Genomic DNA, 17101 nt, shown 5'->3' on the forward strand with positions numbered 1-17101 from the left:
AGTCCCAGCTCTCTCCCTTTCCTCCTAAGGGAGGTGCTCCAATCCCTTAATCATCTTGGTTGCCTCACGCTGGACTCTCTCCAGTAGTTCCCTGTCCCTCTTGAACTGGGGAGCCCAGAACTGGAGGCAGTATTCCAGTTGTGGCCTCACCAGTGCAGAGCAGAGGGGGAGAATGACCTCCCTTGACCTACTGGCCACACTCTTCCCTGTGCAGCCCAGGATCCCACTGGAGCAGCTCTGCTGACCACTGAGCCTCACAGGGCCTGGAGATGCACTGGTTACTGCCCAGCTTTGCTGCCGTCACTTCTCTTTGGTGCTGGAAGAGTTACGTCAACCACTCGAGGGGAGACCATGTCTGCTCTCAGATTACTCTGGAGATAGCATCCGTGGAGAGAAGCTGGTTTACCTGCCCGTTTGTGCGTGTAATAAGGAGGAAAACAACAGAGGGACAATGCCAGGATCAGCTAATGACCACCTGGCTCGTGGAAACTGAAAGCCTTGCACAACTGTTAAAATGTCACCATTGTTTTAGCTAAATTATAGAAAATTAATGGAACTCCCAAAATTACCTTAATAATCTAAAGCACGTGATCCATTTTCTCCCTTGAACAACACTGCTGCAGTGAACAGCTAAATTACCCAAAACAATGGAAACTCACTTTTCAACATAGGCTGCTGTGCTTTTGTTTATATTTTTAAATGTGTATGTGTAAACACTAACATTTATCACACATCTGAGCATTCCACAATAAACAGTCTTGTGACCTTAACCACCTTTCCTCAGGAGAAGGTTAAATTTGCATTTCCCTAACAGTACTTACCCTGAATATCATCATTGAATGTACAGTATCTGTTGCGATATTTATTGAGGAGACGAAAAGCATTAGCATTGCCAAAATCTTCAAACTGGATCAGACAATTCATGCCGTACCTGCAAGTTAAAGGGCAATTAAAAACGGATACAAATGCTTCCACAACAAAAAATACATCTTTTACGAGGACAATGCAGCTACAGTCTCTAGTGCAGAGAGAAAAGCATCATAAGAGAAATGCATCGCAGGAACAGCCAAAAGGATCACACCCTTCCCAAGGTCCATGCGCTTGAAAATGTGGAGTCTCTAAGAATAAATTGTATTAATCATCTGTCTGTTCAAGAGGCACAATAGGCTTCTTAATATGTATACCTATGTATCTATAACTGTATCTATATCTATAGCTGTATCTATATCATCTATATCTATATCTAATCTGTATCTATATGCATCTTTGGATAATTGGTTTGACAAACATTCAGTGAGGCATTTACTGATGAGCTTCTCCAAGTGAAGAAGATCCTCTTTTGCAATGGAAACTGCCACTGCCACGTTGCAATCAGAGAATCACAGAATCATATGGGGTTGGAAGGGACCTCTGGAGATCATCAAGTCCAACCCCCCTGCCAAAGCAGGTCCACCCAGAGCAGGTTGCACAGGAACATGTCCAGGTGGGTTTTGAATGTCTCCAGAGAAGGAGACTCCACCACCTCTCTGGGCAGCCTGTTCCAGGGCTCTGTCACCCTCAAAGTGAAGAAGTTCCTCCTCATTTTTAGATGGAACTTCTTATATTCAAGTTTGTGTCCATTTCCTCTTGTCCTGTCACTGGGCGCCACTGAAAAAAGACTGACCCCATCCTCTTGACACCCACCCTTTAAGTTTTTATAGGTGTTGATCAATGCAGGAAATCTGACTGCAAAGGGAACATCGGTTAAAGCGACACCACCCAGTGCCCACTTCAACTGCAGGTGACCAAGAGATGAGAAAAAAACTTCGTGTTGGGTCACAGGGACCTGGGCGCTTCACGGTGTGATCTCACAGCCCCATTTTTGCACTTTGGAAACATGTTTCTCTCCCCTGAGTCTATTTGCAGGAAAACAGCACACAATGACAGCTAGTGACCCGTAGAGTCAAAGGGCAGGAAATAATCGTAAACTTCCCATAATTATCCAGTAATATCAGGGCAAGTGTGCAATTTCTAAAAATCGGGTAATATTCAGACTCTGCATCTATAGACTTTCAGCGCTGTGTATGACTCCAGGCTGCACTGAAGCTCTGCTAATAAAATCTGAAAGGGCCAGAAGTGCTCCTGTCTCTCACATAAACGTGATGGGGCAGCAGGAGGAGCTCAGGGAATGAGAAACGCAACTATTAGCAACCTCTGGGCTGCAGGCAGGGGAGGGGGACTTCATTGGTGCCCCGTGTTAGAGACCTGAGCCTCTCTGGGACCGCAGGCAGGGCAGAGGCAGCATCCCCTTACCTACCTCCCGGTCAGACTTTCCCCCTTTGCCACTGAAATCTGAGGTCAGGGACACCCTGCTACAAACCAGAAATTGATACCGGATAAAATATGCTCCATCTGAGAACCGTGGCTCCTGTCATGAAAGGCTCTTCTCATGGCACTCAAAGTGCAGGGAATCAAGCTCTCTTGGGAGGCACTTGAAATTTTTTAAATTATTATTATTATTTTCCATTTCAAGTATGTCTGTCAGCAAGGAGACAATGGTAAGCACCTGTATTGTGCTCCTTCATTTGTCTGTCATGAGAAACTCCCACTTTATAAACTCTCTGGTCTCAACAAGAGAGAAGGGTTGGCTCTTACACTTGCTTCATGTTCTCTGGGCTTGCTTTCAGACAAGGACCACGGTGATTTCAAAGCTGTGTGTGACTCTTCTAGATACAAAAATCCCAGATTCAACTCAGTGCCTCCCTCCAGTTAAGTCTCCCACTATCCTAATAAGCTTAATGTTTGCAAACTAATATTAATATTTGCAAAAATTTCAATGAAAAATTAGGCGCTCAGGGTCTTTGTTGAATCAGGGACATGGAAGCCGTGGAAATGTTTCTATGGCACCTGCAATGCAGTGTCATCCCCGGAGGGAAGTGTCCCTGCTCCTGTCACCAAATAAGAGGGCATGTCCACTTTACAGAGCTGTCTGTGCAGAGGTCCCTGACTGTGTACACCACAGCTCCGTGCCAGAGCTGGTGCTTCTTCCTTTCTCCTGGGCACCTTTTGGCTCTCTTCAGCTTCTCCTTTGGTGATGTTGGGAATGGATGTGGCACATCTGCAAGGGAGGACATGCCATGGAGGGTGGTTGTCTTCCTGGCTAATCACAGAATCATAGACTGGTTTGGGTTGGAAGGGACCTTAAAGAGTTCCAACCCCTCTGCCATGAGCAGGGACACCTCCCACCAGAGCAGGTTGCTCAAAGCCCCATCCAACCCGGCCTGGAACACCTCCAGGGATGGGGCATCCACAGTGTCCCTGTGCATCTTCAATTTATCTCATGCCCAGTCCCCACCGTACGTCAGAGTCCGGTGAGCCCTCTCTAGGTAGGCGGATGCCAGCACGACTGGTCATACTGGCCAGAGAGGCAGCAACTTCTTGTCTTGTTTCCTGTGCTGAAAGGAGCTACAAAAGAGCCCTGAGCAGTATCCCTGCTGGAGCTGCACCACAACTCTCACCCTGTGTACGGAGATTTAGGCATGGATTTCCCAGGGGACCAACAGACTTTGAAATTCAGCTGCATCTAGACGCTGAGGTGGGGAATTCCAGCTTGCCATACTTCTAGGGTCAAAAAGCCCTAAAAGAGGGATGCTCCCATTGGTTTTGTGACTCTGAACAGGACAAATTCTTTCCTGTACCCTGTTTGACAGGCTCTACAGCAACTGGAGTCTATGGAAATTTTGCATTTCTTTTTATAAGATGCTCTTACTTTGTCCCCAGTGCGCTGCTAACTATAATATACACTGAATATTTGAGGAACAGACTGCTTCTGCACTTAAAGCCTCCCCACGGCAGATTCTGGCAGCTATCAAGTAGACATCCAGTACCAAACTTTCTTCTGAAATGCTGAGCAACACTCTGAAAAGCAACAGATGAAGATACCTAAGTCTCTTTTTCTCTGTAAAGTCTTGGAAGTCAAAATGAACATTGTGGGTATTGAAGGAATTTGTGTAAATAATGCAAAAAATGCCTGTGAAAATCAGTTTTCTAATGGGCAATCCTCCTACCCATTGTTTGAACGTGTGAGGAAAACATGGCTAAGAGGGAAAGGACACACCATCCAGAACATTTGCTAACATCTCACAGCAAAGAATTAGCAAATCTTTAAGCAACTTCAGTTGCTATAGAAACCATTTCTCTAACACCAGTTGTCTTATTTATTTGTATCACCGAGGAAGCAACATTACTGACTTGCTTAATAAAATCAGTGATCTCAGCCAGCATTAATGTATGCGTGACCAGCTCTCCAAAGAGCACAAGGGTGGGTGGGTGGGTTTCCCTGACTACAGACTCAAATTTGCAAGAATATTAACCTAAACAGTTCGTTTTTCTCTTTTGAGCACAGAATTCTTTCCTCACTTCACATTCCGTGTCTGCAGCATGAGACAGTGCACAATTACTTCTGTTTTCATCTTTGATCATTTCCTATTAAGCAGAGCACAAGGAAGGTATGGTGGCCCAGAAACACCTCAGTTCTGTTCCTGCCCCTCAGTATGGCAGGACAGTGCTGGAATGCAAACTTTTTTCACAAAGCTAGTTTTTTGAAGATGGTTTTGTCTTTCTCTGCAATATGCCCGCTGAGCTTTTTAAAGTACACACCACATTTTTGAGCCTATGTGAACCTTTGCATAATGTGAGAACTAAAGTTTTCATCAATAAAGACCACAAATTGGTCATGGCAAGACCCTAAGACTGGACGCTTTAAAGGAAAGAACCAAATATTTCAGACTCACAGTTAAAGATGGGAATCTTGGGATGATGATCCTAGTCCTCAAGGACTACCCACATTTACTGGGGTTCTGAGAGGACTTTAAAGAACTTGTGCTGCTCAAAGTCACTGAAATCAAACACAAATTAGGGAACTGACTCACTGAGCCATCTTAGAAATCCACCAGTTAATGCTTACTGCTACTGCTCTTTCCTAACAGTACTTTGGTGGCTGTACGCAATCACAGAATCATAGAATGGTTAGAGCTTGAAGGGACCTTAAAGATCATCAAGTTCCAACCCCCCTGCCCTGGGCAGGGACACCTCCCACTAGACCAGGTTGCTCAAAGCCCCATCCAGCCTGGCCTTGAACTCCTCCAGGGATGGGGCAGCCAGAACTTCCCTGGGCAACCTGTTCCAGTGCCTCACCACCCTCACAGGAAAGAATTTCTTCACAATATCTAATCTAAATCTCCCCTCTTCCAATCTAAAACCACTACCCCTAGTCCTGTCATTGCACTTCCTGACAAAGAGTCCCTCTCCAGCTCTCCTGTAGGCTCCCTTCAGATGTTTGAAGGCTGCTATGAGGTCTCCCTGGAGTCATCTCTTCTCTAGGCTGAACAACCCCAGCTCTCTCAGCCTGTCCTCACAGGGGAGGTGCTCCATCCCTCTGATCATCTTCATGGCCCTCCGCTGGACTCATTCCAACAGGTCCATGTCCTTTCTGTGCTGAGGACTCCAGAGCTGGATGCAGTACTCCAGGTGGGGTCTCACCAGAGCGGAGTAGAGGGGCAACAGAGGGGCATCTTAGGATGACCTAAGCAGCCTAAGGATAACCTTGGCAAGGAAGATGAACAAAAGAACTGCTGGGGCCATTTGCAGTAACATCCTTGTGAGTATCAACATGATGAGTCAGTTCTACTGTCCTTCCTCCACAGCACAGTAACACCAGATTTGCATAACCTGTGTCATCCCAAAGGAATTCTGAGTGCTCTAGGAAGTATTTGGGTAGCATCCAAAAGTAAAATGTAGCCAAGATGGGATAGAAGCACAGAAGTGCTTTAATATGCAGCAATGCTAAAAACCATATATCCAGCTCAGGGAAGAAGGTGGAGGATACGTGTTACTGCAAAGGGGAAAGGTGGTCAGAGCTGGTACTTGCACTGGAATTCAGCCAACAAAACGCAGCACAGATTGGGATTGCTTCCACTACCTTTACATACCCAAAATTTGTCTGTGCAGTGCCCAGCTAGACACTTCTGGCTGCCGTCGCAGACAAAGGAGAGAAAAAGGCATGTCCAATAGCAACTTCTTTGAGTTAGTTTAAGTTGAAAATGGAATTAGATAACATCTCTGGAGATGCCTCTTTCTCCACATCTCTACGAAGACAGTCTAAGGTGACCAGCTTAAATTTAGATGTCTAACTTTAGACACCTAAATTAGGAGAGGTAATCTGATTTTATCAAATTATCACACCTAGTTATAGAAAGACCTTAAACATATGTCATGCACCATAGGTCACTGGCTTATTGCCCTTTTAACTGCAACGCTCTGCTGTCCTTCAAAGCCTGCAATTTCTTTGCTGATCTTCTCTATAGAAATTGCTCTGCTCCAACTCTTGTGTATGGTCCCCCCCATGGAAATACTTCAGAATGGAATGAAATATCCTGCCCAGCTTCCCCCCCATCATGACGTTTTTAAAATGAACACTGGATTTTGACAAAACTGATTTTGTACAATTATTATGTTTCACTGGAAACATTGTAATTTCAATTAAGAAACCAAAATTAACGATTTCTTGTCAGAATAATAATTTTTAGTGAGGTTATGCTTTTGTCTAACCAGCTAAGAAATCTTGCTCTCTTTAACCTGTGAGATCTGACACGAATGCAGTCCCAGATAGCACACACCAAAGCACTTACACCCTGCTTGCTGCTGACAGGCGCAGGATGTCTCCTTTTAGAAAAAAGGGATTGTGAAAGTGAGTATTTGAACAAGGATTTCTGAAGATCCCCTCTGCCGCCTATAAACATCCTCAGATTTGTGGCTAGAACTGCGGGTGGCCCTGCAGAGAGATCTTGCACCCTGCTGTGGTAGGAAGAGGCTCCCGGGGTCAGTCTGCTTGGCTTGTGGCCAGTTCTCACAGATTCCTCCGTGCTTCGGCCGGTCCGTGTGACTCATCTCCTAACTTTCAGCTCTGAGCCTGAAGGAGAAGCCAAGAGCAGCAGGTCACATCAGGACTGAATGTTTTCCAGTCCAGGAAAGGCATGGCCAGCTGAGGTTGGCTTCCCTCCAGTAATGGCATCCTGACTGTCAATGACTCACCTTCTCGAGAGCATTCTATCATCTTCTTGGCATCCGGGACATGAGCAGTTAAACACCTGGGATCTAACTGCCTTTATCTAAAAGGAAAGCTCAAATGTGGACTATCAGGATTTCAGACTGACAAGGTACACTGAAACAGAGCAAGTGCCAACCTCCAGTTGGGTTTATTCCATTCCCTAGTTCTTTGCTCCCCTTTCAAAAAAGGAAGGTTTTGGTTTTTTGACCTTCTGATTTCTGATTCAAAGCTGTTCCCGTTCCTCTTGGGCACCCTGAAGTGTGCATTTCTTGGGATCTCTGCACTCCTGTGTCTCCTTGAGGAACTGAGCTTTCCCATTAGCATGAGTAGCTCTTACATTTGCAGGCTGCGGAAAAGGACAGTTCATTTCTGCACCTCTCTGACAGAGGGGCCTGTGAAACAATTCAGACATGCTAGATAGAAATGGAGAGAGGCTGTAACCACAAAGCCTTTTATGGTCACTAAATATTACCCTGGTTAATGTCACCCCTCAACCACTTACAACACATTCACACTTTTCAGCAAAAATGAGACTTTTTGGAGTTACAAGCCAAACTCTGCTGCCCTGGATTGTTGTATGGATGGTTAAAGTCAGGTGCAAAGGCTCTGTGTGCTTTTGTCAGACAAAACACTGAATCTGATTTCTCTCTAAAAACAGTTCTTCACTTCTATCTTGGAACTGGTGACACAACAAGAGTCACTATTTAATGCCTTCACCTTGTTTCCTGGTTCACTGTTGGCTGCCAGACCACCACCTGGGGACCTTGTTCTCTACCATCTCTAGAATTAATGTAGCCATTTTATAGAACTGGAAACAAAAAGATGTACTTTGTCAGTCCTTCCTCATTAAAAAAAAAAAAAAAACACTAGTCTTTCATGGTAAAGATTATATTGCTGTCTCACTACTTTGCATATTTGGGCATTTAATGCCATAAATAACTATGACCTGAATCCTGGCTTTCTCTCCCATACATTGCAAAAACCTTCCTGTAAAAATAGCCTCACGGAGAAAAGCTTTACAGAATGGTCCTATACACTCCTTTCAGTCTGAGCTTTAGATCTTGCCTCACAAGTTTTGCACAAACAGGATTTTTTATGACACAATATTCTCTTGATCAAGATAATAGTATGACTGTCACCCCAACGAAGGATGACTCCAGGAGCTAAACACATACAATATTACAAGTCTGTTGTAAAAATTACCCCCTGAAAATCTTTACTAAGAAATGAAAACAAACAAGCCCAGGATTCAGGCTTTGTTGATCACTGCACTGTTGCTCCAGTACTGTTACTATCAACCTGGAGGTAGATGGTATCTCTGGGCTGTGCTAACAGGAGAAGATGCTGTTAGTAAAGTCTGTATCCCCTGTCGAGGACGATACACATCTCTCTTGGATGAGCACAAAGTGTGGAACAAAAGAGCGTGAATCCCAGAAGAGGGAGGCAGATGTTTTCCCGACAACATTGCTTTTAGCTTCTTTATTCAAGAGACTTCTCAATTGCCTGAAGAATCTCATTATGCAGCTTGGTTCTTTCATCCTCATTTGTATGTACCTTTGCGAGTTCATCCAGCCTCATTATAAGCCAGGAGGTCAGGAAAAAATTCATGAGGCAGCAGTTACCATTTGAGAAGCACCTGGCCAAAACTGCACAAGTCAGAACTTCAAGGGTGGCCTGAGGACCTGTGCAGCACCTTTGCTGACCGGTATCACAAGGGCATTTTTGTTCACGGTGAGCAGGGAGCATAAAACATTCTACGTGCATGAAAAAAAAATAATTGTAAGAAGGTCCAGTTCCTTTATGGAAAGAATCACAGGGAGGAGGTTCCAATCCCTGTCTGAATTTAGTGTTTTATAGCACTGCTTTCAGTCATTCATGATGTAAGGAATCTGCTTTGATGCACTACAACTCATAGTCCTAGATAAAACCAGGCAGAGAAGAAACACGTTGTCCTTGTCCTTGCCCTTGTCCTTGAGATTTTCTTACTGCTGCTTGATACACCAGCAACCAAAGTTCCAATTCCCAAGGAAATGAAACTTTCCATAAAGAAGCCCATGATCAGAAAAAAAGTCATGCTGGGTAAGTGATCAGAATTCAGGATTGGAAAACCAAAGTCCACTCTGACAAGGTAAACAACACTAGTACTTGAGTCTGGCCGGTGTCCTGAGGACATTCTTACTGTTAAGTTGTTAGCATGATCCTTGGCAGGCTTCTGGTCAGACCAGCAGTAGTCTCCACACAATTCCTGGCCACATTTAGGGGTCAGCTTGGTCAGGCACCACCTCAGGAGATCGTTTGCCTGTGGCAAACGTGGTAAGAGAGCTAAGCAGTATGGATAAGGCTAAGAGGCATGGATAAGGCTAAGAGACATGGATATGAGCAGCAACCACGATGCCATCTGGCCAGGCCACAAAATGGCCTTGGCCTCTCTCATTTATGTCGCATAGATGTAGCTAGAAAAGAAGCAGCTTCAAAGTGAGCAAAGAATTTCCTTCATTTTGCTGCAGCCAGGATCTCGCTTTGCCCCTGCAGAGGATGAGGGCAGTGTCTTATGAATCTGCATTTTTCTTGTGTATGAAGGAGAAGTGTCTCCGCAGTGTTACAGGGCCCTGCCCGAGCGTGCCTCAGGTGAGGAGAAATGGGGTCCAGGGCCAATCCAGAGAGAAAAGGCCAGTCCTTCCCTTAAGGTCTTTGCAAACTGCATTTTCACAAACAAGACTGGAAGAACAGTAGGCTGTTGTCCCATCTGATGCCAAGGGTGACTCAAGGCACAGAACAACATGCACTTTTATCTATATTAGAAATAGAGACAGAACCAGCAACCTCAAATAAGCAAACACTGGTACCAAGCTAAGAAGAGGCTTAGAGAGAAAAAGTACCTTTGTTTATCCCACATAAAAAGGGCGTGAGGCTCAGCTCACTCTTGTTATTGGGGACCCAGCTCCTTCACACCTCCGAGTCTGTGACAGCCCCTCACTGGCAGCTCTGGGGCAGTGGTCGGGTTCTTTGCAATAGGCAGGTTACACAAAACCTGGGCATGTTTGGTTTGGAGAAGAGGAGGCTGAAGGGGGCCCTCACTGCCCTCTACAACTACCTGAAAGGAGGTTGTAGAGAGGTGGGTGTTGGCCTCTTCTCCCAAGGGAATAATGACAGGACCAGAGGAAATGGTCTGAAGTTGCGTCAGGGGAGGTTTAGATTAGATATTAGGAAGAATTACTTTACTGAGAGGGTGGTCAGGCACTGGAACAGCCTGCCCAGGGAGGTGGTGGAGTCACCATCCCTGGAGGTATTTAAGAAACGTGTAGACATGGCTCTTCAGGTCATGCTCTAGTGCTCAAGATTGTTGGTTTGTGTCTGTGTGGTTTTTTTTTTTTGTGGTTGGACTCGATAATCTCAAAGGTCCTTTCCAACCATCAAGATTCTGTCATTCTGTGAAAAGCATGTGAATGTTCCAGAAGGTTAAGGCTTTTTTACTGTCATTCATGTCCACTGTCTGAATATTTGTATGTGCTTCTGGCCAAGAAGAGGAAACCCAGACAGGTAAAAAGACAACAGCAAGATGGCTTTACTACCGGGAGCTTACACCATTTGTTTGCTTACAGGCTGCTGACAGATGTTGCACTTAACATCAGAAAAAGCCTTTAACTTTTTAATACTTCCACATAGCTAAGAAGAAGGCAAGGTTTCCCTTTAAAAACTGACAATGAAAACTAAAATTCTGGTAAATGAAAACAAAAGTTGACCTTCCAATTCTGAAACCACTGAAAAAAGCCCTTCAAAGCCTGAGTACTGTGATGTGATTTAATAGCACTTAACGTCACTCATTAAATAGCTCTACCAGTGTTGAAAGGAGAGATGAAGAGATAAATTAGAGAGCATGATCGTATCTGTTGCTGTGTTTTGAAATGGAAATGTCATGGGTAAGGCTCATTGATTGTCAGATCATCACAGCACGCTGAAAGCTGGACCCAAGGCTCCACAATAGAAGGCATGACTCACAGCAGCTGTAGGAGTTATGGTGGTCATCATGAATGAGACAAAAATGCAATTACTTTTATGCCAGAACATTCGGTTTTGAGCCAACAGATGGGCGTTCTGCAAAAACTTCTAGCTTTTTATATTATAGCTAATACAAATTTACAGCTTCATGTCCTGGGTTTGGAAATCCCATGCCAGGGAGCTTCATTGCGGACCCAAGGGGACCTGCTGCCCGCCTCACCCTCTTCTTAGACTGCAGACTATTTTGGAGGTTGGGTAGGAGTCTCACTAGGTTTCTGCCAACATAAACACGGCCACCACCCTCTGAGGCATAGAGCCTGCTGTGGATTCAGCGAGTGCTAAATGAAAGCGACCCTCCAAGCACAAAGATAGCAGGAAATCCCCGAATCTCGGATTACTGGAGGCTGGGGATGTGCCAAGGATTGTTTGCTGCTTGTTCCTAGTCATATCCCAGGGCATCTGCTACGAGCTACTGTTAGAGACAGGATACAGGGCAAGATCAAGGCAAGATCTTGGGGGAAAAAAATCTTGAAAAATCATAGTCAACCTTCATTATAGTCCTCACAGCAGCAAAACCACCCTCCCCTGAAACAACCAACTCTTTTGCGCAGCACGTCTGAGGACTTCCGAGCACTGAGACCAGGACTAATGGGTGCTATGGCCATTCTTGTGTTTTTATGCAAAAGGACATCATTCTGCTTGCAGTGGGTCTGAGGAACAACTGGAGCTGGAGGTACCAGGCTTCCAGGGAGCCAGGCATAAGCAAGAGATGTAGCCATGTCAGTGATGACACTCAGATGTTGCCCTGAGCTACCCTCTGAGGGACAACACAGAATGAAGCCTCACCACCTGCCTTCCACCCAAACAGATCTTCCCCAGCTACATCTTTCTAAACCAGCTGTGGTAAATCTGGCTTAGGTGGAAAGCACAGACAGAACGCCTAGGGCAGAGGGCTTTTCGACATCTGTAAATGTGTTATTCAGAGGGATTTGAAGGCAAGGTAATAAAAGTCCATTACCACAGAGATCCTGTAGCAGCACATCTGAAGTTTAATCATTCCTTAGTAGCAAAAAATCAAGCTAATAAAATCTAAATATTGTTTTTTGACTTTAAATATCATCCAGGGTTTAAAAGCGGACCACAGGAGCTGGCTGATGAGCTCATCCCACATCAAGCCTGGATACTGGACAGTGGGGGTGGCTCTTCCATCACCATCGCTTCTCCTTTCTGGTTGGTGTCAGAGTCCCTCTGGGCATGGCAACTGGGACAGATGGGTAAGGAGAACGCCCACCCTGTATTCCCATGAAGGCTGGAGTCGGTCTACACCATCAGCCCTGCAAGAGCACTGGGTGATGGCTTGCAGATCTCCAAGCAGACACACAGATGCTGAGGGACTTTAGAATGTGAGGGCTTTGTGGAGGCCAGTGGCGTCTAAAGACTTAAGTCTAGTCTTTCAGGGTCAATAAGCCAAGTTAACTAGAGCATATGACTAAATAACAGATGAGCACCTGGATTTTGTTTCCAAAAGGTGCTGGTGAATTTGTGATCCACAGCCCTGGAGAACTGCTGAAACAGAGGCAGCTTGTTGTGGAGCAGACTCTGCTTGTTGGAGAGCACACGGGACCTGACTTGGTGTGTGTGTGTGGGTAAAAGTACTGGGAAGGGATCAGGCAGAGAGAAATCAGGTATAAAACAAATACAATGAAAAACAAACTCAGCAGAGTTATTTTCCTTCTTCTCTCACTTTGAGAAACAGAGTGCTTGATCTCCTGATGTCTTCTGTGCTCCACCATATGGCACGGGCTGAGAGGAGGCTTCTCTTTTCCCGGTCACCTTGTTAATAAGCACTGATAGGAAAGGAGAGAGGAGTGAAGTTATGGCAGCTTAATGAGGCTTCTGCGACACCGTTTGCTGGCGTGTGGAGGTGCCCCTCGCGGAGTCTCAGGCTGCAGGCTCAGCATCCGAACACTCCAGCCAGTGTTTGGAACAGAGAGTGGAGCTCGGGGACAGGCCACCAACACCTCTGGCCACCTGGAGCCACCAAGCTGCGCCGTGACTGTAGGGTGCAACTACAAAAGGAGCAAATGGAGTAAGACAGAGGGTCTTACATCAGATAAGGAACTGACCTTTACCAGCTTCTATACCAGTTCAGGAGAAAAAAATGAGGAAAGAAGTTTCCAGTGGTAGTTTGCTTTTAAAGAGAGTCTGATGATTAAAGAATATTGTTACTGCAGAGGCTGGGCTGAAGCTCTGCAGAGTCCAGGGAACATGGCCCAGCACAACCCATCTCCCATCGCATTTTGATTTCGACCTTAATTTGCTCAGCTAGGCAAGCCCCAGAAATTCTGTGGGTTATTCTGATTATGATCCCTGGAGACTTCAGATGAATATTTATTCCAGCCTACAAAAATGTACCAGTTCAAGAACAAGGCTGGCTTGCCCTTTGCCATGGTAACTGAGGAGAGGTGAAAACTGAAGCAGTGTATTTTCCTGTACAAAGCGTATTACTCATTGTGAGAAAACAGCAATTTGTCAGGCTGCTTCATTCAGTCACAGGCCAGGCTCAGCGGGCCAAATTCTGCACGTAGTTGCCTCCCGAGAGGAGAAAAATGCATGGTTTGGAGCTCTTGTTAAAGAGCTCAGTCACCGCATGTGTCTGTGGTGAAAGAGTAATGAACGGAGGTTTAGGCAGCAGGAAAAGGCAGAAATTTATCCAGGTGTATCAGGAAGGGCTTTTCTTTCTAAAATTGCCCAGAAGTTCACACTTTGTTTCAGAATACTCTAAGTGTTAACTCTGAAGCCTCTGACACACTCCTCGTTCCATTACGAGGTGGCTATTATGAGACCAGGAGCCCTTTCTGCCGACTGCAGGGGTCTCCAGCTATAGAAATTTGACATCTGTTTGATATTATTATTCCATTAGAAAAGTAAATCTTCACTCCCCTGGCTTTCTTGTGGGCTCAGACACATTCCACTTCGGTGACAAATGTCCCTTGAGCCAGCAGTGATTTGACAGGGTGGGAGGTACTTCTGTAGAGGAACTGACAAATGGTTTCCATGAGAAGCTGAAGTACCCTCAGGAAGCGGACGGAATTTCTGCCCGAACATCGAGCTGAAAAGGAAACCCCCAAATTGCAAGAGATTTGTGGCAACCCAAAAGGTTCCTCCCCAAGTAACTGAATTTGCATGTGACATAGACTTGCATAAGAAACCACAGCAGGCTGAAGATCACAGCAGTTCGTACTCACAGCCTTCCTCACACGGGGAAGGAGGCTACAATAAAGCAGCACGTTCTTGACCTTCTGAACAATTCCTGCTTCCTTTCGTAACAGAAGTGAGAGCTCCTACTGGGTTGCATCCAGTCACTCCAGTGGAAATTTGAGACCAAACGAATCTGTTTCATCTAAGTTTGGCAAACGCAGGCTGATAGCAGGATTATTCACCAGCCCAGAGCTCGCAGAGGATCACACTCCAACGATGCTTTAAAGTATGCTGGTGGTCAGGATGATAACACAGGGTAACAGCTCCTTTCACTCAAGGATCTCCAAATACTTTACAGATGTGAATGGAGAAATGCAAAGTGGAATTTCCCAGCTCCGCTTGGCAGAGAACATTTTGGGGGCTTACTGTGTTCAAGCAATTCATCCTGGCTAAGAGAAATAGAAAAGTTGGGAGAGGGGCCCCAGGAACTTGATTCTCAGTCCTTGGGTGAAAGCATTAGACATGACATCACCTCCTCACAAGATAAGAGTTCATTGTTTCATGGCTGAGTGTCTTCTCCCTTCAACGTGGGGCTTAGCTCATGTAAACTAAACACGGGAAAGGAGCAGCCAATCCTTCCTCTCCAGCAGCAAGCCCAGGAAAGGCAAATTGTCCTTCTGGCCCTGCCACTGACATCGCAGGAGCAGTGGGTGCAATGAGCTTTGCATTTAACACCACAAGCATAAATCTCAGAGCCAAGTTTGTGGTGGCTGAGACCATCGTCTGGGTTCTCATGCCATTGTCCCCATTCTATCATCACCACCACAATACCCCTGTGGTCTCCTGGCCAGAAGGAAGCGGGATAGTTTCCTTGAAGGATTAATTAGTGACTGCCACCAAAACAAACAAAAAACCCACAACTCAGCCCTGACAACTCTTAAATCTTTTCTAGTTGTAAAGCCTCCTGTGATTTCCTATTTGTGTTTTACCAGTTTTGTTGCCTCCGAAAATTTCTTCCTCCAAGATAACCCACAAGTGTCGACCAGAACACTACACTGTAGGCAACTGACATTTCAGTCAAGCTTTCTTACCAAATATAAAGAAGGAAAAACTAGAGTACAAACGTAAAATTCTCTTATCTGCAGTCACCCTTAGGTATTTTTAAACCAACAGGCAGGGCAGTGCTATTGTGTTCGTATTCACAGACAGAGTGAATGTCTGTGGTGCTGGCTGGTGGCAAGTATCTTTAGACACTAAGTGGGCAATTGCATCCAGGTGGGTTGACATACTGGCCGGCCATCACGTGGGACATGTCTACCCCACGCTGCTGAACAGCAAAGGAGAGACTCCTGTCCTAACAGCAGCATCACACGTGCAGAGGGTGCAGCACCCCATCAACAGGGTCTGAAATTCTCCATGATGCACCCATCCCTCTCAAAACTTGGTCATCCATTGGCTGTGACTGAATGGTCCTCAGCATTTCAGCACCTTTTTCCTACGTCCCTCCACCCACAGCCAGCTGGGCAGTCAGATTCTATGGAAAGATATGCTCCTCAGCAGATGGGTAGGTGTTGTCAGTAGACACGGGACACGATGCCTCCTACCTCAAGGGAGACAGGATGAACTGAGAGCTGATGACACATGTCCCACCCGCTCCCTTCCATTTCTGCAGGAACACACACACAGAGCTGGCTGGAGACACAGAAAGAGGGAAGATCAAAGATATCTCCCTCAGCTGTGAAGAAAAGACCCTACAACATCCAGACAGGCAGCAGCTTATTAATCAGGCACAGGCTGCAGCTCTCTGCCACCCCTCATCAATATCAGCTGCTGCTTTGGGAAAGGCAGAAAAAGCTGCTTAGGAGCTTGGGGGCTTTTCAAATATTATTATTTTTTTCCTTAACAGTTGTTCTCACTTTCCTTCTTATGGTAATGCCTCCAGAAAGTCATGGAAACTGTGGTTCTGCTTGTCCCATACCAAATTCCCTGCTACACCAGAGACCCTCCAGCCCAGCTCGTCAGTGAGAATGGAAATACGCACTCAGTCTGTCCCACCCTTACAAACTATGTTTAAAGTCCTGGCTTCTCACTCCACAGACTTAAATGCCAGCAGGGAAGCTCCTATTTCTAACAAAGCCATAGACAGGCAGTCTGCAGACCCACACAGAGCTCACCGTGCAGAGTGATGGGCCATTTCCAGTTAGATGAGTTCCTCCACCACGGTGAAAGCTAGAAACTTCCGTTACAAAACGTAAACAAACCGAAATTTAGCTTCTGCCTATGCAGAATGAGGCTCATAAATGCATGATGGAGGCCAGACACAGCCCACAGGGCATATGTTTGACACCTATGGCCTATATGGACAGGAAATGGTTATAAATAGTCAGTCCCATTTAAATTCTCTGAAGACAAATATTTTTGACCCAGAGCGCGCAAGCACAAAGAGTCATTTGTAGACCACCCCGGAGACTTGCATTTAAATGACCTTTCTTTGCTTGGATGATCAATTACACTAATGTTTATTTCACAAGTTGCAACATTTGCTCTTAAATGGAAGCAGCCCAGAGGAGCCACGGATATAATCCCACTTACTTGTTGGTAACTGCCTGCATAAACTCATCAATCAGTTCGTCGTACTGTTTCCCACGAACCCGCTTGTGTTTCAGTCCAATATAGAGGGGATCACTCAGGAGAGCCTAGGACACAAAGCAATGCTGTTGACATCTTCTCTTCCACGGGTGGACGGAGATTTATGTCCCAGCCTACCCAAAAAAGTTTGTCTGTTGTGGTCATATTAATTTTACTTACTGTGCA

General features: G+C 45.6%; 1 protein-coding gene across 1 annotated transcript in view; it reads right to left on the reverse strand.

Annotated features, from left to right (window-relative positions):
• Positions 1-17101, reverse strand: part of ME3 (malic enzyme 3, NADP(+)-dependent, mitochondrial) — a 136835-nt gene that overhangs the window by 18360 nt on the left and 101374 nt on the right. Inside the window, exons 6-7 of the mRNA XM_014958263.1 lie at positions 16880-16983; positions 822-931 (exon numbers count right to left, since the gene is read on the reverse strand). Coding sequence (XP_014813749.1) covers positions 822-931; positions 16880-16983 — 214 coding nt within the window. The remainder of the gene's footprint in view (positions 1-821; positions 932-16879; positions 16984-17101) is intronic.

This window comes from Calidris pugnax, unplaced genomic scaffold (assembly GCF_001431845.1).
Source record: "Calidris pugnax isolate Ruff unplaced genomic scaffold, ASM143184v1 scaffold252, whole genome shotgun sequence".
NCBI classification, from domain to species: domain Eukaryota; kingdom Metazoa; phylum Chordata; class Aves; order Charadriiformes; family Scolopacidae; genus Calidris; species Calidris pugnax.